At 34.3% G+C, this 26,459-nt stretch overlaps 1 protein-coding gene across 1 annotated transcript in view; it reads left to right on the forward strand.

Moving 5' to 3' along the window:
* Positions 1-26,459, forward strand: part of LYST (lysosomal trafficking regulator) — a gene marked incomplete at its 3' end in the record, with an annotated part of 140,233 nt that overhangs the window by 17,842 nt on the left and 95,932 nt on the right. The window contains exons 3-8 of the mRNA XM_069064505.1: positions 2,017-2,215; positions 10,315-10,405; positions 12,158-14,210; positions 17,408-18,431; positions 20,189-20,350; positions 21,924-22,077. Coding sequence (XP_068920606.1) covers positions 2,024-2,215; positions 10,315-10,405; positions 12,158-14,210; positions 17,408-18,431; positions 20,189-20,350; positions 21,924-22,077 — 3,676 coding nt within the window. The remainder of the gene's footprint in view (positions 1-2,016; positions 2,216-10,314; positions 10,406-12,157; positions 14,211-17,407; positions 18,432-20,188; positions 20,351-21,923; positions 22,078-26,459) is intronic.

The following is a 26,459-nucleotide window of genomic DNA, read 5'->3' on the forward strand; positions in this document are numbered from 1 at the left end:
AAAGGCCTTGGCACTGTCAAATAGTTCAACATAAGAAATGAATAAGATTTTTTTCAGTGGAATGACATCAATGAACAGGCATTACCATTAGCTTTGCCACTTCATTCTAAGGACCACCTGATTTGCAGCTGAAACCTTCCTTATGTATGGTTTCCCTCATTTGGATATGAGCTTTTTGAGAACAGGGACTGTCTTACTTTTCTCTTAGCATAGGACTTTGCATATGATAAGAGCTTAATAAATCCTTTATCCATTCATTCTTTCATTCGTGAATGAAAGGCATCCTTGATGAGGTATTAGAGAACAAGTAGGCTTTCACAAGTGATATTCTTCAGTTGGCCGCATCTTTTCCTTTTTGTTTTTCCTGTTTCTTTCCCTTTTTTTTTAAATTGACTAAAAGATGTAGATAAAAAGACCTTACTATTCTTTATTGTTTGTTAATTATGAAAAAGCATTTGATTCAGTTGAGTAAAATACCAACTTAAAGGGACAAAATATCTTCTATAAATACATCAAAATCATTTAAGTTTTTTTTTTTTTTTGTTGCTTTTTGGAGGGTCAGTTGGGGTTAAGTGACTTGCCCAAGGTCACATGGCTAGTTTTGTGTTAAGTGTCTGAGGCTGGATTTGAACTCAGGTCCTTCTGACTCCAGAGCCCGTGCTCTATTCACTGGGTCACTTAAGATGTTTAAAAAGATATATCAATGACCCTCTGATCCCAAACATCAAATAAGGCACAAAAAAGATAACTGTATATTCTAGTCAAAAGTGTTAGCCACAGATGGAGGAGAGCCAGTGTGATAATTCCCAGTGAATGGCAAGGTCTTTCAGATGCTCCTATTTGCCTATGACATTTGCATTAAACCCTAGCACATTTTAGGGCCTCTTGGAAGAGATCCATAACTACTTAAAAATTTGACTTGACCAATCATGCATTTGGATGGACAGCCCGTGTAGAGCTTGTCCATCCATGTATATACAGTATCTGGGATAGAAAGTACAAATAAATAATGATTTAAGCCTGGAGTTGAACAGGAGAGAAAGTGAGTGGGATTGCCTTCGAGAAATTGCAAAACTCCATTAATGATTTCAAACTTTTCCTGAAAACGAAAGTCTCTTTTTTTAATACCAGAGTCCACTGGTGATACAATGGAGAGAGTGCTGGGCCTAGAGTCAGAAAGAAATGAGTTAAAATTTGGTTCAGACACTTAATAGTTGTGTGACCTTGGAAGCAGGTCACTTAACCCATCTGCCTCTATTTCCTCACCTGCAAAATGGGGATGATAGTAGCATCTTACTTGAAGGGTTGTTGTGGGGCTCAAATGAGACACTTGTCAAAGTGCTTAATGCAATGCCTGGCACATAGGTGCTAAAAGAATGCTTTTTCCTTTATTTTTCTTTCCCCCCAAAGTTATGAATTTGGCTTGTGGGACATGGAATATAGCTATCTGAGAAAAATTACAATGGAGTATCATATGGAGAGTGTTTTGGGCTGTGCCAAACTCAGACCCATAGCCTTTTAGCTTATATACTAGATTTTGGAATGAAAATGAGACACTTGTAGGCATTTCAGCAGCTAACAAAAGGTAATTTACTTAGCCTTAGCTGGAAGATATTCAATAAGGACATGCATTTTCTTTCTTTATTATAAAGGATGATTCTTTAGGGAAAAGGAGGGACATATTGGGAAATGAAAATGATGTAAAAATAAAGTATTAATAAAAATAAAACTTAAAATTTTGTGAATAAAAATGAACTTTAAAATTCTCTGTTTATTTACCATTTCAGCTTCCTATTTTAGCCACTTTGTATGTTTTCCAATCTGAAGATCTTCTTTCTCTTGTCCTTTATTGTTATTCCATTTACTTCCCAAGTGTCAGTTATATGGTTTTTAGCTTCCCCAATACTCTCAGCCCTGTTACAGGTATATTTTCGTTATGTTTCACTCTTTTATTAACTCTTAATTTTTCCTAATATTTTTTATCTTGTGGTTTTTATTTCTTTTTAATTTTTATAGCTGAGTCATGAGCAGTGACAGTAACTCGCTGGCACGTGAATTCCTGACTGATGTTAACCAGCTCTGTAATGCAGTGGTCCAACGGGCAGAGTCCAAGGAGGAAGAAGAGGAGGAGACTCACATGGCAGCACTTGGGCAGTATCTTGTCCAAGGTCGTGGCTTTATTTTGCTTACAAAGCTAAACATTCTCATTGACCAGGTAATGGTTTATTGTTTCACAATAATATAATTAATTCATTGTAACAGACCTCATCTTAATTTTGTGGATAATAAATGCTTATAGCATTATTTGTTCAATTCCTTATTTTTAACATTTCTACTGAAACAAAGACTTTTGTTTAGCTTCATGTTTTTACAGAAAATTAATGATGTTAGGTGAGGTATGACAGTATGGCTTCTTTAAAGTGGAGTATAACTATAGTGTCATTTATCATAGAAGCATAGAATTTTTTTTAGATCTGGAAAGGACCTTGGAACTCATCTGATTAAACCCCCCTCTTTTGCATATTAAGGATCTTAGGTTCAAAGAGATGAAGTGATTTGTCCAAAGTCATATCTAAATTTAGTCTCTATTTTAATGAATTATTTTAAAGAATGGTGTATAGATGAAAGGGGGAAAAACCTCTCACGCTATTTCCTTATCACTGTTTTACATAACTAAATAATTATAATATTTCTTTTGCTGAAAATATAAGATGAATTGCAAATCAAATAACTTGATCCTGTTAAATAATACCCCAAACCACTTTTATGTCAATAAAAGCAGAAGAATTATTTACAGCATTTATTTATGCTGAAATCTCTAAAAAGTATAGACAAAGGACGATTTTTAATGTAATTAAAAAAAACGACAGCTAACATTATTTGCAATGAATGAATGTAAAAGCATTTACTATGTGTAGAAACTTTTACTGTTGTGCTAAGCAGTGGCAGTACAAATGGAAAAAGTGGGACATTTCAGCTTTCCTTAGCTCACTTTCAAGTAAACATAGGAGATAGAATAGCAGAACTTCAGCTAAAACCTTTCCCAATAAATAAGGAAACAAGAAAGGATACTGTTATTTGACATAGTTCTAGAAATACTAGTGAGAGCAGTATAATGAAAGTTATTAGAGGTATGAACCTTGACAAAAAGGAGACAGTTAGCCCGATTTGCAGACAACATGATGATTTACTTAGAGAAAAACTCAGACTCAGCAAAGAAATTAAGACGATAGGTTAAGTAAAGCTAGCAGGATACAAATAAATCCACAAAATCATTAATATTTCTATGTAGCAACAGCAAAATCCCGGAGGACATCATAGAAAAGGAAGGTCCTATTCAGTGACTACAAAAAGCATAGAATATCTGGGAGTTTGTTTACCAAGACACTCAAAAATTATGCGAATACAATTATAAAACACTAAAAAAAAATGGTTGGAGTAGTTTCATTTCCTTATGTTTGGACCACACCAGTATAATGAAAATTATGATAATCTAAATGCAAATAAAAATTATGACACCTAAAAGATGGTATACTAGTGAAACTGCTGGAGGAGGGAGTACTTTATAGAGCTAGACAAAGTAGTAATATAAAAGACAAAAGTAATATAAAGTAATATAAAAGTAATATAAAGACAAAAGGTCTTTAATCTCAGGGATATAATGAATAATGTAGCATTGAAAAGAGAAATAGTATTTCCAGACTTCAGTTATTTTGTAAAGCAACAATCCTTAAAACTTTTTGGTGCTGGCTGAGAAATTAAAAGGTAGATCAGTTGCATAGTGCAGATTAGCAAGAATCAGAAATAATTGGATGCAACCCACTGTTAACATGAGAACATAAACTATTTGAAGAACTCCTTGTGTGACAAAAACTGTTAGGAAAACTAGAAAGCTGTCTTGTAGAAATTAGTTTTGGACCTACATTTTGTACCATATAATCTAGTAAGCTTAAAATGGATATGTGATCCAAATATAATGGGTCACACTATTAAAAAAAATTCAAGTTCAAGATTAGGTACCTTTTACAGTTTATCTCTCTGCCTCAAGTTTTTTCTCTACTCCAGTCCATCCTCCCTGCTACCAAAGTGATTTCCTTAAACACAGATCTCACTATACAATACCCCTACTCAGTAGATGCCAGTGATTTCCTCTTGCCTCAAAAATCAATGCAAACTTATATGTATAGCTTTTAAAGCCCTTCACAACCTATCACTCACCTTTCCAGTGTTGTGTATTAATCCCCCTCCTGTATTTTCCACTCCAGTCAAATTAACTTTGCCTTTGCCGTGGTCATCCTGCATCCCTGAAATACTCTTTATCCCCACCTTTGACTCATAGAGTCTCTGTCTTCCTTCAAGACAGAGATGAACCAGCTTGTTTTGTGGGAAGACTTTCCTGATCCCTGCAGTTGTTCTTGTCTTCCCAAACTACTGTGTACTTTGTTTTTACTCTCTAATATTCAATATGAATATGACTTATTTTTCCCATATATAAAGTGCTTGCAGGTAGGGATTGATTACTCTTTGGTTTTGTATCTACAGCACCTACCATAGTTCCTGACACATAGTAGATATACAGTATATGATTGTTGATTGATTTATTGAAATGAAGGATGGGAGAGAATCACAAAAGACAAAATAGATAATTTCAGTTACACAAAAATAAAAACTATTTTGAGCAAACATCATTTTAGCTAGGATAAAATTTTTTTTGTCTTAAATATCTCTGAAAAGTATCTGATATCAAAAATATATAGGGATATAGGGAACTAACACAAATATATAAGACCCAAGAGCCATTCCTCAGTGAATATATAGATAAAACATCTGAACAAACTATTTTGAAAAAAATGGAAAACTATTAATAATTAGAAGAAAAATTGCTCCAAAATAATTTCAGAAGTGCAAATTGAAGAAACTCAAGAGTTTTCACTTCATACCAAGCACATTAGCAAAAATGACAAAATATGGGAGGAGTTGGTGTTGGATGGGCTATAAGAAGAGAGGCACACTAATAATACACTACTGATAGAATTATGAATTGGTCCAGCTTTTGTGAAAAGCAGTTTGAAATTATGTTAAAAAAAATAACTAAAATGTCCATGCTCTTTGAGTCAGAGATCCTAGGCAGGCATGTACTTCAAGGAAGTTAAAGACAGAAAGGTTCCAAAATATAACAAAATATTTATAGCATTAATTTTTGTGGTAGCAAGAATTAAAAACCAAGCAGTTACCCATTGATTGGAAATGATAAACAAATTGTGGTATATAAATAACGTAATGAAATTTTATTGTGCTTTAACAAATAAGGAATTCAGAGAATCATGGGAAGAATAAATGAGAATGCAAAATCTTGAAGTAGGACAGTAATATACACAGTGACTATCACTGTAAACTAAACACTGTATAATAATGAGTGAAATTGGCCCCAATGATTTGAGTTGAGATGATTTACCTTTCTTCTTTGCAAGGGAAAGTTGGGGGGGGGGAGGGTTGGGGACAGAATTTTACTTGTATTTTTAAGACACAATGTCTTGGTTGGTTTTGATGAACTGGTTTTGTTGTCTTTTTAATCTTTATTTTAATTGATGTCTTAACTATTATGAATTTTTCTTAAAAGGATTGACTCACTGGGTAATATATTGGGAGGCATATGATTGGAAAAAAACATGAACTTACAATACAGTGTTAATAGAATTTACAAATATCAAATGAAGGAACTTAAATTAGGCAGTTTGTAAACTTTTAAGCTTTAATTATCCTAATTATGATAACTAGTCCTCTATCTCCTTTGCTGGATCCTCCTCCACAATCATGCCCTCTAACTGTAGGTGTCTCTATGGGTTCTGTCCTGGATTCTTTTCTCTTCTTCCTGTGTACTACTTGCTAATCTTATCAGCTTCCAGGAATTTAATTACCTCTGTCTAATGATTCTCAAATCTACCTTTCCTGTTCCCATCTCTGTTCTTACTTTTATTCTCACATCTCCAATTGCCTTCCACATCGCTAACTGGATATTTAGTAGACATCTTAAACTCAACACATCCAAAATGGAATTCATTATTTTTCTCCTCAAACCCTTCCCTGCCCCTACCTTCTCTATTACTGTAGAGAATACCATCCTCCCATTCCCTCAGGTTCACAGTCTAGGAGATTCTGAACTCCTCAGTCTCTCTCACCCTTCCATATCCTTCTGTTGTCAAAGACCTGTTTATTTCCCCTTTGCAACATCTCTCAAATATACCCCCTTCTGTTCTCTGATACTACTACCGCTCTGGTAGCAGTTATCATCACCTTTGTTTCTCAAGGTTAATGCAAGGAATATATAGATAATAAAAAGAAGCAATATAGTAATCTTCCTATTATGAATATTTCTTTCAAATGTATCTGAATGGCATTTAGAAAAGGAAATAGTAATTACAAAGAACTATCAAAGTTTGATCCAGATTTGGTCATACCAGCCAACTTAATTTCCTTTTTAGAGAGAGTTACTAAACTTGTAAATTGAGGAAATGCTATAAATATAGTTTAATTAGATTTTAGCAAAGAATTTGATAAAACTTCTGGTATGATTCCTGTAGAAAAGATGGACTGGATAAAGCAATACAATTAATTGGATTTGGAATTGACTGAATGTTTACATCTAAGGAGTAGTCATTAATTCTTCCATGCCAGGTTGGAAGGAAGTCTCCAGTGCCCCAGAATTCTATGCTTTGCTCTGTGCTATTTAATAGTAGAACATAAGGAGAAAGATGTCATGCTTTTCAATTTTGTATATGACAAAAAGCTGAGAAAGATATCTAATCAGTTAGATGACAGTCAGGATTCAGAAAGTTCTAGAACACTGGGCCAAGATAAATAAGATGCAGTTTATTACGGCTAAATGTAAAATATTTCACTTGGGTCTAAAAAGTTGACTTAAGAAGTATAGGATGGTAGAAGAATAACTAGCTAGATAGCTCATCCGAACAGGGTTTTAATCGACTACACGCTTCGTTATGATTCAACAGAGTGCTATTGCAGCTAAGAAAGCTAATGTCATCTTAGGCTGAATTCAAGAGAAGTCAAATTTTAAAATTTAACAATTTATTATTTATAGTAAAGGAATTTAAATCCCCAAATTTAGCTTTTAGAAAGATTATAGTCTTCCTTTACTATGCTTAAGTTGGACTGCTTCTGAAATATTGTGATCAGTTATAATAATAATAGCCTTTATATAGTATCTCTATGTGCCAGACACTGTGGTAAGCACTTTATAAATGTTATCTCATTTTATCCTCCAAACCCTGAGAGGTGAGTGCTATTATTATTCCTACTTTACAGTTAAGGAATATGAGGCAAAATAGTTGTGACTTGCCCAAGGTCATATAGCTAGTAAATATCTGAGTCCACATTCAAACTTAGGTCTTCCTGACCTCAGGCCCAGTGCTCTTTCTACTGTGCCACATAACTGCCTCAGTTCTGGTGAGGTCCATGGGCATGTATAGAGCATGGGCCAGGTATGCCAGGATACCCTTGGAAAATATGTCTGTTGGTTTTCCCATTCTCCTTCCCCTTTGGAGAGGAAGATGTGCTGGGAATGCTCCTTTTCCCCAATTGTGTACTGACATCTCTGGCCCATATTCTATGGATGCCTGTGGGAAGGATTTGGATAAACTGGAGAGAGGGCCCAGAGGATGCAGCCAGGTATGGAAGGGCCTGGGCCTAAAGTCAATTCCCCATAAAGATTATTTGAAGGAATGAGGATGCTTCAGCCTGGAGAAAGGAAAACACATGGAAGGACATGCCAGTCTTCAGTGAAGAAGTCCTTTCTTCTGGGAAAGGTCTCAAGACTTGTTCTGCATGTCCTTATAGGACAGAATTAGGTATAATGTGTGGAAACCGCAAAAAGGAAAATTTAAGTTTGATATAAGGAAAATCTTAGTAACAGAGTTATGCAGAAGTTAATGGCTGTCTTTGGGAGGTAGTGGATTCCCCCTTGCTGGAGATCTTCAAGCCAAGTCTGGATGACCAGTTGTTGAATGGGTTGCAGGGGGAATTCTTTCATGACTGTGGGTTTACTTAAATGGCCACTTAGATTCTTCCCAGTTTTGAGATTCTGTAATATCTGTAGAAGTAATTTCCTTTGCCCATATTCTTCTTTATGTGTTTTCTTGCTGGCAAAAAGGGGTGACGGCTTTTCTTCTCTGGAAAAAATTTTTGACGTGCATGTGGATATAAAATTCCTTTGCTTTTTTTCCTTCATATTTTTTCTTGGTACCACTTTGAAACTTTAGTCCTTCCTATCTTAGCTTTAATACTCTACCTTGTCTCTAGCACTCTTGGATGGTGGCATAGGCAGATGCCAGTCTGAGGAGTAGCCTATATCTGAGAGCAAACTTTGGGTTGCAGTAAGGAGGTAATGCCCCCAAAAGAGGAAAGATCCATTATTGTCTTATTGTTAATCAACATGATCTCCTCTGACAACAAAGATAATAGAAGTTTTATGGTAATTAAAAAAAAAACCCTACCTAAATAGCCTATATCCATTTTCTTTTCCATGTGAGTAATCACATGACTGGACAGTGGGATAAATTATAAGTTATATGATTGTAATGCTTTGTGGAGAGATACTAATAATAATATCACAAACAGTTCCTTGCCCTCACAGAGGTTATTATCTAATTTGTCATATATGGTCCATACAAAAAGTAACATAAGTGTTCTAATGGTTCAGGCATGGGAGAAATCATTGAATTCCTGTAATCACAGAGGAGATCAGACTTGGGTTAGACAAGAAGAACCCAATGAGAAGGAAGGAATTAGGGAAGGGGAGTGGAGAGAGCATTTCATAAGTGATTAGCTTCTATCCTGGGAGCACTAAGCAGGCATACACAGTGTAGTCAGGATGCAGTGATAAGTTGCCAGTTTCCTGTTGTAAAATAAGATCTAACTGGCAAGTTGGAGAACAGCTTGCCTACATTGTGACTTCACAGGGACTTGAGGTTTCTGAAAGTTCTGTGTTATATTCCACCACGTCCCCTAGCTCTTTTGTCTCCTTAGTCTTTTATGAGACCTCAAATCAGGTAGAATTTCAAAGAATTTCTTATTAGGAATTGTTATAGATTTGGGGGCTGCTTTTTGCTTTTTAAGGATTTAGGTATGTTTCTTAGTGGGCTGTTGGGCAAAGTGTATGTATGAGGCATTCATGAAAATACCATGATATCCTTTTTATTGGTGATTTGTTTTTTGCTTTTTTGGAGGAGGAAAGTAGGGCAATTGGGGTTAAGTGACTTGCCTGAGGTCACATGGCTGGTTTTTTGCTTTAAGTGTCTGAGGCCAAATTTGAACTCAGTTCCTCCTGACTCCAGGGCCAGTGCTCTATTCACTGTGCCACCTACAATTGGTAGGTGATTTGCAAGTAGTAATGAGACCCTTTCAGAAATTTTTGTTCAGGGTCGAGAATTTAAAGATCTATTGACTTGAGGAATTGAAGAATTTTGTCACTAAAAAACTATTTGCACATATCTTAATATACCCTTCAGAGCTTTACTTTGAATTGGAGGAAAATTGTCTAGTAATTAGGAGTTGTCATCTTGGGAAGTAGTGGATTGCTGTTTGGGTGACCACTTGTTGAAGATGTTGTAGGAAGGATTCTTCAAGATCCTTTCATGTCTTGAGATTCTATGAAGATGTTCCTGTGGCATTTATTCCACAGTATACTTGTAGTTTAATCTTTTGAGCTCTCAGAGTTTAGCAGAGTAGTAAACACTCAACTTTTAATTAAATTGGCCATGGTAGTTGTTGTCCTTATATTTACATATTTATTTATGACTTATGCCTTCCCAAAAGGATTTTGAATGGAAATATGTGTCTGACATTTTTATTTAAAAATAATTCATTCTTGAGTTTGTTTTTTAGTTGTATGGATGTGACATTTTTTTCTCATTACTTGATGTTTTTAGTCTGCATAGTTAGCAGGACTTTGTTAACTTTTAATTTTCATCAAATGAATTCTGCCATTGGTGAGGAATTCTTTCGGCTTGTGAGGTGGCAATATGTGATGTTTGTGAAAGTACTAATAGGAATGTGCTAAATAAGTTTTTTGCCCTCTGGATGTGGTTTATATATTGAAAGCGTTTCTTGAGTGGTGTTCAAAAATAGCACAGCAGTCTTGGATGGATAAAGATTTGAAATAGTTTGTTTCTTCTCAACTATAGCTGGAAAGAATGACTTTTTGGGCTCCACTTAACATAAGAAATTAGGGGATGATGTATCTGAGGGATGTTCTCATAAAACTTCAGAACTTGAAGAATTCTTCTGTTTCTGATACAGGCACTGACATGTAGAGAAGAACTTCTTACCCTGCTCTTATCCCTTCTTCCACTAGTATGGAAAATACCTGTTCAAGAAGAAAAAGCATTAGGTATGTTTCTTTACTAAACCACTTGTATTCAAAGTTCCTGTTAAAATGATTATTTCTCTATGGATGGTTACTTTTTTTAAAAAACCCAAGATATTCTGAGTAGGTTCATGGATAAAATTTTGTTTAACTTGCTGTTGAGAAAAGTTTTTCCTTTTGAGATAAGTAGATTTCTCCTTGTGGAAGAAAAGACCATTGAGTACTTAAAAATCAGAGTAAGTTTAAAATCATGTGAGTAAATTAGACAACATGGTGAAGAATACATCAGATGAAAGAAGTAAATCTAGGTGTACAACATGACATGGTACAATGGAAAGAGTATTTTTTAAAGAGAGAAATCAGAGATCCCTTATACTCTTTCAAATATTGCTTTCTTTTAACTCATGATTTAGAGATAATTTCACTTGAATTATAGTTAATCTATAAATTTGCTCTATTTGTAAAAAGATTTCTTTACATTAATGTTGTTTCAGTTCTAGAAATAAAAACTGTGAAGCCTGAGATATTTTTACTTTCCAATTTTTGGAAAACCTTTCAAGTACAGGTTCTGTGATAACTGAACAAAAATTAAATGTAAAATTTCACAACAGTTATCCAGTTTCTTCCTGAGGCAGTTCTAGGCTCTGTGAATTATGAGCCTCTTTATGAGTATCTCAGATATTTTAAATGTTCCTATACCATGTTAGAATATGTCTTAAATATGCTAATTTTGTTTATAGTGAACCAATAAGTGATTGTTGGCTGATTGATTGATGCTAGTTGTTTTTTAACCCATAATCTGAGTTGTAGAGATGTTATTTACTCAATGATACACTAACTCTTGATCTTTTAAAAAAAATTAGGAAGATCTGTACACAAATAGTTGATAACTTGAATACTTAAATGAGTGTTACTTTAAAATTTTTATTTGTTAATTGCTATTTCAGTTGTGAACTCATCATCCTCCATTTTTTAGCTTGGTTTAGTCTTATCAGGCTCCATATTTGCTGCTTTCCAACCTTTCTCTACTGAAAAAGAAAAGCTAATCTTTTATTTTCTTATTTGTCTTTCCAAATTAAACTGACATTCAAGGAACAAAATTTTTAAAGAAGTTTTCTTAAAAGTGACTTGCTAAAGAAAGACTGGTAACTTTTTGGTTTTTATACAAGATATAAGTTAAGTGTTTGGCAGACCTTAAAGCTTCATATACATATCATCTGTTAATAGCCACATTAGTGTGGGAAGAGAAGAATGAAGGTGCTGTGTATAAATAGTTTATGATAAATAACCATTGAGGCCTTATGCTGAGAGTATTTAGTCTTTTAGATATTAAATGACTATACAGGGTATGTGAATATTCAGATGCTAAAATTTTAAGAGGACTTATTTCTAAATTTAATTTATTAAGCCTAAAGTTAATGGAATAAAGCAGTGCTATGACTGAAAAACAGAAAATATTAATCAATAAAAAACCATGTGTATTTGGCTTTGGAATACAGTACATAATTTTTAAATTAGACATATATCTCCCTATTCTTATATCCTAAACCCAGCTGGTGTTTGGGCAGAATTTGTTTCAAAAGTTTTTTGCATGGCTAGAAGGAGCCAGCCTGAGATAAAAAAAAGTATGCGGCATAAATCTTTAGGTTTCCTTTCATCTGTAGAATTCTATGATTTAATGAAATTCACTAAGTAAGTAATAATTTTATAGGTAACTTAGTGTTGACTAGAAAATATTTGAATTTAAGGTATTTTGAATTTTTTTCCTTCCATTAGATTTTGATCTACCATTCTCAGATGATGTTATCTGGACCAAAGAGACAAATTCAAGTTCACTAAGATATAAGCAGGAAAAAATACCTTTACAAGGAAATACCCAAACTCGTCAGGTTTGTGCAAAAGCAAGTATATCTCGAAAAAGTAGACGTCATCGTAAAACCACCCGCTCTGTAAGAGATGAAAGAAAATCTCAACTCTCCACCTCAGATTCAGAAGCCAATTCTGATGACAAAAGCATAGCAATGATTAAGCACAGGAGATCTAATCCACTGCAGTGTTTTTTATCATCTTCACCTAAAGAGAACCAACCACTAACTAGAGAGATACAGAGACCTGATGCCATGACATTAGAGAATGCCAGGCAGACTATTCCAAGACACGAAGCAAACAGTGAAATACTAAATGAATCAGCTGCCTTTTCTATTATTAGCAATATGAACAACTCTCCATTTGACTTATGCCATGTTTTACTATCTCTTTTAGAAAAAGTATGCAAGTTTGATATTACCTTGAATCACAATTCTGCTCTGGCAGTCAGTGTAGTGCCCACATTAACTGAATTCTTAGCAGGCTTTGGGGACTGTTGTAGTGTTAGTGGTCATTTGGAAAGTGAAGTAGTTTCTACAGGTTGGACAGAAGAACCCATAGCTTTGGTTCAAAGAATGCTCTTCAGAACTGTGTTACATCTTATGTCAGTAGATATAAATACTGCAGAGACTATGCCAGAAAGTCTTAGAAAAAACTTAATTGATTTACTTAGGGCAGCTTTAAAAATTAGAGCTTGTTTAGAAAAACAATCTGACCCTTTTGTACCAAGGCCAAAGAAGACATTACAGGAAGTTCAGGATGATTTTGTATTTTCAAGGTATCGTCATAGAGCCCTTCTTTTGCCTGAACTTTTGGAAGGGGTTCTGCAGATTTTGATTTGTTGCCTTCAGAGTGCAGCTTCAAATCCTTTTTATTTCAGTCAAGCCATGGACTTGGTTCAAGAATTTATTCAGCATCATGGGTTTAAATTATTTGAAACAGCAATTCTTCAGATGGAATGGTTGGTTTCAAGAGATGAACTTTCCACTGGGGCTTCAGAACATTTGAAAAGATTAATAAATAGTGTTATGAAAATAATCAGCACTGTCAAAAAAGTGAAATCTGAGCAACTTCATCAATCAGTGTGTACGAGAAAGCGGCATAGACGATGTGAATATTCTCACTTTATGCATCATCATCGAGATCTTTCAGGCCTTCTGGTTTCTGCTTTCAAAAACCAGATGTCCAAAAATCCATTTGAAGAAATGGCAGATGGAGAAGTTTATTACCCTGAACGGTGCTGTTGTATTGCAGTATGTGCTCACCAGTGCTTATGTTTATTAAAAAAAGTTTCATTGAACACTACTTGTGTCCAGATTCTATCAGGTGTTAATAATGTTGGAATATGCTGTTGTATGGATCCCAAATCTGTAATCATTCCATTACTTCATGCTTTTAAATTGCCAAAGTTAAAACATTTTCAGCAGCACATATTGAACATCCTTAACAAACTTATTTTGGATCAATTAGGAGGAGGAGAGATATCTCAAAAGACTAAACGTGCAACTTGTAATATTTGTACTTTTGACCATGATCAACTAGCCCAATTAGAAGAGGCAATGCATGCACGCACATGTAATGCTGGTCCTGCTTCTGTTTTATCTAGTCCATCTTACAGATTTCAAGGAATACTGCCTAGTAGTGGATCTGAAGATCTCTTATGGAAATGGGATGCTTTAGAAGCTTATCAAAGCCTTGTTTTTGAAGAAGACAGGTTACACAATGTGCATATTGCAAGTCATGTTTGCAATTTAATCCAGAAAGGCAATACAGTTGTTCAGTGGAAATTGTATAATTATATATTTAATCCTGTGCTCCAAAGAGGAGTTGAATTAGCACATCATTCTCAACAGCTAGGTGTTACTTCATCATGTACTCGTGTATGTAGCTATCATAGCCAATGTTTACCTCTGGAAGTGCTTCAGATTTATCTACAGACTCTGCCTATACTGTTGAAATCCAGGTTTGTGTATATTTTTTCTTATTGACATAATTTTAAGTCTTTTGTTGGGTATGTGTTAGCCAACTGGCTTAAACTGCTGAATCTAATGAGAAATGAAAACACTTAGTGATTGTTGTTTACTAATGAGTACTTAGTAGTATATCATCATTTGTATCAGTAAATGCCATTTTGACAGTTCCTTAGCCTAAACATTTTTTGCTTCATTCAGAAAAATATGTTTTTGATATCTTTTGTTTTTACATCACTTTCATTTCCAAATATCAACCTTCTCAAGCCACTGGCCATCCCTCAAAACAAAGAATAAAATAAAAGAGAGAAGGGAGAAAAGAAAGGCAGTTTAGCAAAATTAACCAAAATGTTAACAAAGTCTGATATTAAATGCATCTTTCCACACTCATCTTACCTCTGCAGAGAATGGAGGGAAAGGTACTTGTTCTTAACTCATCTTTTTTGACAAACTTGATTGATAAAATGACACAGTATTTAGTTCCTTTTTTGTTCTTTCTATTTACCATGTTGTAATTTCTGTGTAATTGCTTTGCTGATTCTGCTCGTTTTTTTCCTCCTGATTCTACTTTTTTCAGTTCATATAAGTCTTCTATGCGTCTCTGTATTCATCATTTTTATAGTGTAGTAATGTTCCATTATTTTCATGTATCATAATTTGTTGCCATTCCTCAATCATCAGGCCCCCATTTTGTTTACAATTCTTTGCCACCTTAAAAACATAACAGTATTTATTTTTTAAAATTTAACTACTTAGAAAATTATTTCTGTCACAGGCCTGACATCCATGAAAGAGGGACAAAAATTCCTTTTTTTCTATTATTTCATGGTCAACTAGGACCCAGAACTCAAGTTAATGATAGTCAGACTATATTGTTAAACTTATTATGAGTTAAACTTGTGGGCTAGTCTAGGAACTTTAACACTATTATAATAAAATCATTTCTGGGGGGGGGGGGAAACTATTCCAAGTTTCAAACAGCCAACTTATAAAGAGTCTTTGAACATATTTCATTGGCATTTTGGAACTACCTGTATAAAGTTTTGGTTCCTTAATGCATTCTCTTTTGGGGCTGGCTATTTTAGGTGAAGGCAGTAAGGTAATTGTTTTTGATTTTGAATAAATCAAACTTTTTTGTTCAAAATGTTATTGTTGGGGTGGCTAGGTGTGGTACAGTGAATAGAGCACTGGCCCTGGAGTCAGGAGGACCTGAGTTCAAATCTGGCCTCAGACAGTTAACAACAACTAGCCGTGTGACCTTGGGCAAGTCATTTAACCCCAATTGCCCCTCCAAAGAGCAAAAAAAACCCCAAAAAACACCACCAACAATAAAAAAAACCAAAATATTATTGTTTCAGAGAGGGCTAGCCTTAAAATCAGGAAAACTTGGGTTCCAAGCCGCTTGTGTTAGCATAAGTAAATCACTTAAACCTTTCAGTGACTTAGGAAACTTTTTAAGACAAAAAGTTGTGAATAAGTTTCCAATCTGTGGCAGTGGGAACAACAAATGTTCCCCACATATATTAAGATTTATACCTTCCTTACTTTAGGAATATTGGATATATTGATAATTCCAGATAGCTTTTATTAATATATCAATGCTTCAAAAATACATACTTTAAATGGAATGAGTATTTATAATGAGACTTGATACAACTTAGTAGATGGTTTTTGAAATTTCCTGTGGCCAGCATGTTGGTAAGCCTCTCCAGAGAGATGAAACTACTTGTTGGACAAGTGATAAATTCTACTCTGGACCCAAATCTGAAACCTTTTTGGGTTTTCCAACAGTTTTGACTTGGGCAGCATATGCCTTAAGAATGTAGGGACACAGGGTCACCAATATGTTATGAGGAAGCATTAAAGGTAAAATTTAGAAAATTAATGTGGATAATAAATGCTGTCAACTAATACCCTAGTATAGTTCCTTTAAATTAGTGACACCCTTTTATTTTCCTTATATTGTTGTACCTCTGAAGAAAAATAGTAGATATCACTTATGTTTTTTTAAAAATAATAAAGTAAACTTGATCTTAGAATTTTGTAATGCTTCTTGAAGAATATATTAAACCTCTGAAAACATTTCAAAATCAGGAATGACTTGCTGAGTTAGAATACATTTAGTCTTCTGATTACATTGATCTGAATATTGGTATTCTTTATTTCTGTGTTCATATACATATAAACAGACAGATATGCAGAAACTTTGATTGCTAATCTTTTCAGGGTGCATCTATGCTAATTGCTATGGAATATGATGTTTTTGTAAAATTTACTTTTAAAAATTGGGGAAGAAACCATTTTACATTTTTGGGAAAACCTTTTTATATTATATACTAATTGGATTAATTTGATTTGTCAGCTGTAGGCTAACGATAGGAATGAGAACAGTAATTTCATTTGTATAGGACATTCTTAGATGAGATAACTTCCATGACCATTGGAAGTTGGTACCTTCTCTGCAACTTACAGTCTTAGTGTCAGAGTTCAATAAGAACATAAGCATTAAATTTTATTCTACATATTATGCCAAGTTTTCAGCCTGCTTACTTCAGAGTTTGAATGTAAGTAGTCTTTGAGCAATGGATGGTTAAGGCAGTTGCCTTAACCAGACGGCAGTATGTGTCAGAGGTGGGACTCCAAACCCTGGTCTTCCTTACTCTTAAGACCAGCTTCTTCTCCAGTATGTAACACTGTTTCTCTTGGACAGCTATAGAACATTAAAAACATAAACTATAGATAACCCAACACTTCAGAGGAAATGGTATTTGAAGTCTAAAGTTGCTTAGTTTTTCTTTAGTCTCTAGTGGCATCTCTTGATATTTTTGTTATTTTTTTCTCTTTTAAGAATGTTTTTAGATCAAATATGGCCTCAGATACTCAGCACCACACCCAGTAATAACTGGCCGTGTAACCTTGAGCAAGTTACTTAACCCCAATTGCTTAAAAATAAAAAAAAATTTTAAAAATAGAATGTTTTTATCCTATAAGCAATAACAAGGCGAAACCTCTTTTTAAAAAATTCCCTTCTGTTTCTCTATTTTGTTATTGGTTATTGAGAATGAAATAATGTGTAACTAGTGGTCATTGTTCCTGAATTCCTTAATAAAATGCATTTATAATTTAGTATCTACTTGGAAACATGGAATTTTGTTTATATAACATTTTTATGTATACTTTCTCTTCATAGGGTTATAAGAGACTTATTTCTAAGTTGTAATGGAGTAAATCAAATGATTGAATTAAATTACTTAGATGGTATTCGAAATCATTCCCTAAAAGCATTTGAAACTCTGATAGCCAGTCTTGGAGAGCAGCAGAAAGAGGAAACAATTCCAGAAATGGATGGAATAGACCACGAAAAGAAGACTTCATCTTTAGTTACTTCTTCACTTAAACAGCAAGTATGCTCAGATTCTTCTCAGAGTCTTAGCAAATTTTATGCTGGCCTTAAAGAAATTTGCCCGAAGAAACAGAAGACTGTTGGTCAGGATATTCACCTCAACATGATAAACCTATTCCTCTGTGTTGCATTTTTATGTGTGAGTAAAGAAGCTGAATGTGATTGGGACTCCACTAATGATTCAGAAGATACTTCTGGCTATGATAGTACAGCTAGTGAGCCTTTGAGTCACATGCTACCGTGTTTATCTCCAGAGATACTTATCTTACCTTCTTCAGAACATATCCACAGGGCAGCAGACATTTGGTCCATGTGTCGTTGGATCTACATGTTGAATTCGGTTTTTCAGAAACAGTTTCATAGACTTGGTGGTTTCCAAGTGTGTTATAAGTTAATAATTATGATCATTCAAAAGCTATCCAGTAATTTCAAAGAAGAGCAAAGAAAAGAGAAAGGTCCTATACATGTAAATGAAAACAAAAATTTAGAAGGAAATTTTCAATCTGAAATAGCAGTGAATGAGGATACATTACGTTTAAATATCAACAATGACTTGAGTCTTTTAGTATCAGGTAGTTTAGAACAGAATAGGGAAAATTTAGGTCAACTAAATTCACAGGAAATTTCTTCTAAACCTTTAAGTGTAAAGCAAATCTCAGCTTCTGTAGCAGCTCTTGAACCTAAAGTACCTTCAAGTCAAGAATATGAGTTTACACTTCAAAGTATAAGACTACTAGAAGCTCTTCTGACCATTTGTCTTCATAGTACGAAGACTAGTCAACAAAAGATGGAAGTGGAGTTACCTAACCAGGTAATAACAGATTTTTTCCCAATTATTTTGCTGTGTAATCTTACAGAAAAATAGTTGATTTAACACTTTTGTGAAAATTCCTTTTCTTCTGATATTAATTGACAAATATTTATCAAGTGCCTACTATCTACATAGCCTTGCATTTGGCACTGTGAAACTGAGAAGTGTAATGTATAGTTCTTTGCCCCCCCCCAATTTAAATATAATTAGAGAAGCTGTATGCATTTATTTTTCATATTTATGCAGATGATTCTGAAATCTGCCTCTCCAGTCCTAACATCTCTCTTGACCTCATATTGCCTATTGGACATTTCAAACTGTATGTCCCATAGATATCTTAAATTCAGCCTGTCCAAAATTGAATTAATTATCTTTTCCCCAACTTCTCCCCTCCCCCCCACTTCCCTATTACTGTTAAGGGCATAGCTGTCCTTCCATTCTCCCAGGCTCATGACTTAGGTGTTATCATTCATTACCCTCTCTCACCATACTCTGACATCCAGTCACTTGCCAGATTCTGCCAATTTTACATTTGTAATATCTCTTTAATATTGGTCTTCCTTTTCTCTGATACTGCCACTACCCTGGTACAGGCCCTCCTCACCCCTTATATCCAGACTATTGCAATAAACTTTTGTTTTATCTTCCTGCTTCAGTCCTCTCCCCACTCCATCCTCCACTCAGCTGTCAAAGTAGTCTGACTAAAATACAGATTTCTCCATGTCATCTCCTATTCAGTAAATTACAGTGACTCTCTATTGCCTCTAGCATCAAATGTGAAATTATCAGTTTGGGTTTTGAAGCCCTTTATAAACTTATCACCTTCTCCCTAGTCTTCTTATACTATATACCCCCACAGTGTATTCTGTAATCCTGGTATACTGGCCTCCTTGATGTTTTTCAAACAAATGCCACTTCCCAACTGCAGGTATTTTCGTTGGATGTACCCTGTGACTAGAATTTTCTCTCTCCATATCTCTTCCTCCTGGCTTCCCTTTATTGCTTCAAGTCCCAGCTAAAATCTGACATTTTACAGGACCCTTACTGGTATGAGATGACTTCCAAGTTATTCAGTATATAGCTTGTTTGTACATAATTGTCTATATCTCAATTAGAATGTGAGCTTCTGGAGAGCAGGAACTGGTTTTTGTCTTTCTTTGTATCTGTAGCACTTAACCTAGTGCGTAGCATATAGTAGGCTCTTAATAAATGCTTGTTGACTTGACACATGACAAATTAGGTAACAGTACAAAACAATATACTACTGACAAATGATAGAGTAGCATGACTATTCATTCCCCTGAATTATTATAGGAGCTACCTATAGAATGTCCACAGGGTGTCCCAGAACAACAATGAAATTTCTAAGAAGGATCAAGGAAATGACCAACATTTGAACAGAAATAATTCTTAACATTTTTGGGAACTTTGAGAGAAGAGATAGAATTGTTCAAGGGAGGTGAAATAAACATCCAATTGGGAGAATAATTTGAAGCCTAGTTAACATTAATAGAAAAATTTATCAATGATAGACTGGAATTTGTAAATAAAGATGAATAAAACAATAGATTTTTAAAAGTTTGATATAAAGTATAACAGAAGATTGATATTTATCCATTTGTAGCCTTTTCATCTTGATTGGTTAAGAAGTAGGTCAAAATTAGTTCAGTATTGGTGTAAATTAAATCTTTTATTCAGTGACTAAATATGACTAAAAACAAGTACACTTGATATTCTGGTTTTTTCCTTCCTCTTAGAACTTGTCTGTGGAAAATATATTATTTGAAATACAAGACTGTCTTTCCCAGTCAAAGGTGGTTGAAACTGATTTAGCTAAACCTTTATTGGATACACTGCTTCGAGTAGCTTTGGGGAATTATTCAGCAGATTTGAATCATTCTGAAGAGAAAATTGAAAAGGTATGAGAGGATTTTGTTATGCGAAGGTGAAGACCAACTATGCAGGTGAGGTATAATTGTATATACATTCAGGGCAGTGATTTGGAATGGAGGCAAGGCTAGGCTCTGTACAAGTAATGTGATTAGGAACAAGTAATATGATATACAAAATAGTATGAAACAAGCACGGGATTGGCCTCTTTTTTTTTTTTTTGGAGGGGGGCAGTTGGGATTAAGTGACTTGCCCAAGGTCACATAGCTAGTAAATGTTAAGTGTCTGAGGCCACATTTGAACTCAGGTCCCCCTGACTCCAAGGCCCGTGCTCTATTTGGCTTCTTTTAAAAAAAAAAATGTTTTATGTAGTGGAGGCAGAAGAATTGACTTTAAAAAAAATTAAATTATATTTTTATGCCTTGTAACAGAAGGAAAGTGCAGGAAAGTTAGTTATCTTGGAGTTCCTAATTTCTGTGTTTTTTAGCTTAGACAATTTAGTCCTCATGCTATATAATACTTTAAGGATTCATAGTCTCATTGGTGGAGGTCATTCACTGATGAACATTACCCAGTCTAGATAATAGAAGATAGTTTTTCATGAAGATTGATTCTCATCACTTAACTTAAATATATACATACATATGCATATGTATGCATGATTATTAAATTATGAAGTGTCCATTTACTTTAGTGTTTCCTTTATTAGTCATTTTATGCTCTGTGGCAATGATGTACATATTCTATACAACTGTGTGTGTGTGTGCGCGCTTGTGTTTTTGTATGTTGAGTAAGTAATGCTCTATCCCCTGTTAAACCCATTTTGGAGAAGAGCTGACCTAGTTACTTAGATTATTTAGTTTACATTATTGTACTTAGTTTATGACAGATGAAGATTGTACTATGTGCTTTCCATAATTTTGTGCTTATAAAAAGAGCCATAGAGTTTTAGAGCTTTAAAAGACCATTGAGATTATCTAGTTTAACTTAAATTTAATTTACTAATAATGAAATTGAGTCCCTAAAAATGGAAAATGGAATGGAATTACTGTCACCCAGTAAGTAAACAAGAATTCACATCTAAATCCTCTTATTCCAAGTCCTCTTTTTCCCTGTGATCTGTTGCCCACTATTGAAAACAAGGTCTTGGGGTGGCTAGGTAAATAGAGCACTGGCCCTGGATACAGAAGGATCTGAGTTCAAATCTGGCACTTAACACTTACTAGCCGTGTGACCTTGGGCAAGACACTTAACCCCAATTGCTCTGCCCTCTCCCCTCCAAAAAGCCAAAAAGAAAAGAAAAGAAAACAAGGTCCTACTGCCTTGTTTTGCCAAAATGTCATTATTAGTGTTATAGTCCTTTTTTTTTTAACATAAATATGTTAATTATTGTAGTGGTATTTTCATATCCTTTTCTTGTGATATATATTCTCCAGAGGACATGTAAAACTTTTCTGTGATGTAATCACAGTATGCTATATTGAAGGGTTTTTTTTTTCAAAATCAGTATATTAACATTGTTCAAATAAGTATAAGCTTTTTTTTCAATAATGAACAGATTATATGCTGCAAATTTTGTAACTGAGCACATTCATCTTACAGATTCATCAGACAGAGTCAGAGTCAGTATCTCAGCAAGGTGATCTCTCAGAAGAAACTGAGGAACCCCATGGTACTTTTAAACTTTTTGCTGAAGAAGAAGGTTATGAAGCAGACAGTGAAAGTGATACTGAAGATAGTGAAAGCCAAGATGAAGGTAGGGTAGGACTGAATTTGAAAGTCAATTTGTATAACTTGTGTGAATGCTCATAAATGATACAGTAATTATCTGGTTAATCTAAGAATAAATAATTTAGATAACCACATGTGTTTGAATTTTGCTGTAACTATTTTCCTTTAGAGAGAATTTGGTATTTGACCTCGTGTATGGAAAACTTTTTACAGCACAGACCTTTATTACTACCCATCTAAATGTTTGCATTTGTGCAGGTGGTTGGCTCAGTGAGTCTGTATTAGTAGGTAATTTCCTTTGAAATAGGAAACATTGAGATATTACTCTCCTAACCCAAACCTTCTCTGCTTCTTTGTCTTTCATTCACACTAACCCTATTTTCAACCTCAGGGTTTAATGCCTTTAAACATTTAATGCTTTTGCCATCTAAACACATGAAATAATTGGGCCATGGCAGGGTCCCTGATAATAGTATTTTTTTTAAGTTACAAAGGAAACAAGCACTAAGTGGCAGATACTTTTCTAAGTGTTTAAAATGTTATGTCATTTGATCCTCACAATAACACTGGGAGGTAGGTGCTTTTATTATCCTTAATTTACGTTTAAGGAAACTGAGGCACATAGCAGTTAAGTCACTTTCTTAGGGTCACACAACTAGTAAGTGTCTGAGGCTAGATTTGAACTAAGTCTTTGTGACCCCATGCCCAACACTCTATCCACTGCACTGCCTAACTTCTTTAGTAATTTGTCTATTTCAGAACTGATTTTTAAAATCTTCCACTGATGTTAGTTTATGTAGACTTCTAGGATTTTTTCTTTGCATATAAAAAATTAGAGAGAAACTGGTAATTAATAAATTTAGGTACCTGATTCTCTATATTTTTCCTGATATGTCCCATTGCTTACTGATTATGGCTTCGCTGACTTCCTTTGAGTATCAGGTAAAATCTCACCTTCAGCAAGAAATCATTCCCCATCTCACTTAATATTAGTACGTTCCTCTGGGATTATTTTCTTGTTACCATGTATAAATCTCGTTTGTACATAGCTCTTTACATGTTGTCTCCCTCATTAGACTATGAATTCCTTGTAGGAAAAAACTGTTCTGTGCATTTCTTTATATCCTCAGTGCTGTTAACACAGTGGCTGGCACTTGATAAATGCTTGATGACTTGACTTTCTACCAGGTTTCAAATTCTCTTATGAATTTTACTCCTTTATCTAACACTATTTGTCATGGGATCAATGCATTTTTTTTTTTAATATGCACTAAGATTGGAAAAGTTTTTTTCTTTTAGTCATTAGTTTCCCAGGGATACTTGTAACTGAAAGAATTTAGAATCATTCTATTTGACATCAGTCAATCAGAAAGCATTTAAGTGCTTACTGTGTTCCAGGCATATAGTATACTTGGTGCTAGAGATAAAAAGTCAAAAACAAAAGAGACTCCACTCCCAAAGAGTTTACCATCATTTGGGACTAAAGACATGTAGACATGTAAGTAAATGCAATATATGTGTATATAGGGTACTGGACTGGTGGGGAGCATATCCAAGATAGCTGTGGGTATCAGGAAAGTCTCTTTTTTAGGAATGGTTCTTGAGATGAGCTTTGGAAGAAGCTTGGATTCTAAAGCAGAAGCAAGGAGAGAAGGAGAACATACTAGACATGAAGGACAACTTTTGGAAGAATACAGAGATGCAAGGTAGAATATAGTGGGCATGAAGGGCAGTTTATCATGAGGACAAATAATGGGCAATAAGTTTATATTTTGTGTCAGAAATAATAGGCAGCCACTGCGGATTTTTGAGCAAGGCAATCACATGGTCAAATCTATGCTTTAGGAAAAGAATGGTGGCAGTAATGTAAGGAGTGAATTGAAGAGGGAAGGGCTTTGAGGCAGGGAAACCAATTAAGAAACTTGAAGTAATTGAGGTGAGAGTTGATGAGGGCTGGTTCTAGGATGGTAACCACCTGAGCAAAGATAGGGAGACTAACTTACTGTTGTGGAGATAGTGCTGATAAGCTTTTACCAACTGATTAGATATGGGGGATGCAAGACTGAAAAATTGAAGATGACTCAGATTGTTTATATATATACTGATAGTCTTTGTGAACTTTCTAGAACTTTGGACTCTTGGGGATTTTTAGTCTGGATAGTGTAGAAAGTAAATATTTGTTGTAGTCAGTAGGTTTCAGTATAGGCTGTAACTCAGAAGTATTGGTCTTATGTAAGTAACAGTGTTGTCAGGATGCACAATATATTCTGTAAGTTTCTTTTGTGCCCCAAAGCCTGTGTTTTCTCTCCTGTCTAGATGGCAGAAAAAAATTTGTTTTTTTTTATTTCTGAAGTTTTATAAGAGATTCTTTTTGTATAAAAATTGTAAAGGTAGTTTACTATAGGGACAATGATGACTTTTCAGTAGAAACATTCTCATATTTTCATGTCTCCCAGTAAAATTTTAATTATTTTAAAGTTTACTTATTTTTAGTTTTCAACATTCATTTTTGATACTGGTAATTTTTTTATTTTAGTTAAATTAACCAAAGATTTATCAATTTTTTTTTTATAAAACCAGCTCTTAATTTTATTTATTAGTTTTCTTAATTTCAATTTTCTTAATTTCTCCTTTGGTTTTCAGTATTTCTAATTTGGTATTTAATTGAGAATTTTTAATTTGTTCTTTTTCCAGCTTTTTCAGTTGCATGCTCAATTTATTTGTGTCTTTTTTTTCTCTATTTTACTCATGTTAAGCATTCAGAGATATAAAACTTCCACTAAGAATCACTTTTTCTGTATCCCGTAAGTTTTGGTATGTTTCATCATTGTCATTCTCTTGAATGAAGTTATTGATTGTTTCTATGATTTGTTGTTTTAACCCACTCATTCTTTAGGATTAGATTATTTAGTTGCCAATTAATTTTTAGTCAGTCTTTCCATGGCCCTTTATTACATATAATTTTTATTGCATCATGATCTGAAAAGGATGCATTTAAATTTTTCTGCACTGGATTGTGAGGTTTTTATGCCCTAGTACATCAACTTTTGTGTATGTGCCATGTACTGCTGAGAAAAAATATGTTCCTTTCTATCCCCATTCAGTTTTCTCCAGAGGTTTACCATATTACCTTTTCTAAAATTCTTTTCAGCTCCCTAACTTCTTTCTTGTTTATTTTGAGTTTAGATTTGTCAGTTCAGAGAGGGGAAGGTTGAAGTTCCCCACTAGTATGGTTTTGCTGTCCATTTCTTCCCATAACTCCCTTAACTTATCATCTAAGAATTTGGATGCTATACCACTTGGTGCTTATATGTTTAGTAATGATATTACTTCATTGTCTGTGGTGCCTTTTAGCGAATAGAGTTTCCTTATCTCTTTTAATTAGATATATTTTTGCTTTTGCTTTTTCTGGGATTAGGATTGCTACCCCTGTTTTGTTTTTTTTTTTACTCCATCTAAAGCATAATATATTCTATTCTAGCCTTTTAACTTTACTCTGTTTATCTACCTGTTTCAGGTGTGTTTCTTGTAAACAAAATATTGTAGGATTATGGTTTTTAATCCATTTGCTAACTACTTCCATTTTATGGGAGAATTCATCCCATTTACATTCACAATTAAGATTACTATCTGTGTCTTTTTCTCTATCCTATTTCCTTCCTGTTTATGCTTTTTTTTCCTCCCTTCTCTCTTTCCCTCCTCAAAAGAGTTTTGCTTTTGACTACTGCTTCCCCCAGTCTTCCCTTCCTTCTATCAGCCTCCCTCCCTTTTCTTTCCCTTTTCCTTTATTGCTTCTTCCCTCCCTTCTGATCACCCCCTTCATTTTCTTTCCCCTCCTGCTGCCTGTAGGGCAAATTAGATTTCTGTATCTAATTGAGTATATTATTCTCTCCTTGAACCAAATCTAATGAGAATAAAGTTCAAACAATGCTCATCTCTCTCCCTTCTTTCCTTCTACTATAATATGTTTTTGTGCCTCTTCATGTGATTTAATTTACTCTTTTCTGCCTCCTCCTTTACTGGGGCAATATTCTATGCGGTTTTTCAAGGTCAGCAAGGGAGGGTGAGAGTGACTTATAGTTAGTTACACCACCATCTTGTCTCCTGTAAAATTTTTAACTTTAAAAAGCTTGTTAGAAATGTGTCTCTTAAAATTCAGGTATTTTTATAAATATCTTAGGCTAGAATCTATTATTTAGAAGTTTATCCAATTCAGATTGGATTAAACATTTATTAAGTATATGTTGTGTACTGAACTGTGCATTGAATTAGATATAAAGTTAAGGTAAAGGCATGGTCTTGTCCTCATGGAGTTTATAGTTTTAATATGAGGATATGACACATACAAATAACTGAAAAACAAAAATAATATCCAATAAGTACATAAGAAAAGTATAAATAATATTA

This window comes from Petaurus breviceps, unplaced genomic scaffold (assembly GCF_028583685.1).
Source record: "Petaurus breviceps papuanus isolate PSGF00001 unplaced genomic scaffold, PetGlider_PUasm1.0 90633, whole genome shotgun sequence".
Lineage (NCBI taxonomy): Eukaryota > Metazoa > Chordata > Mammalia > Diprotodontia > Petauridae > Petaurus > Petaurus breviceps.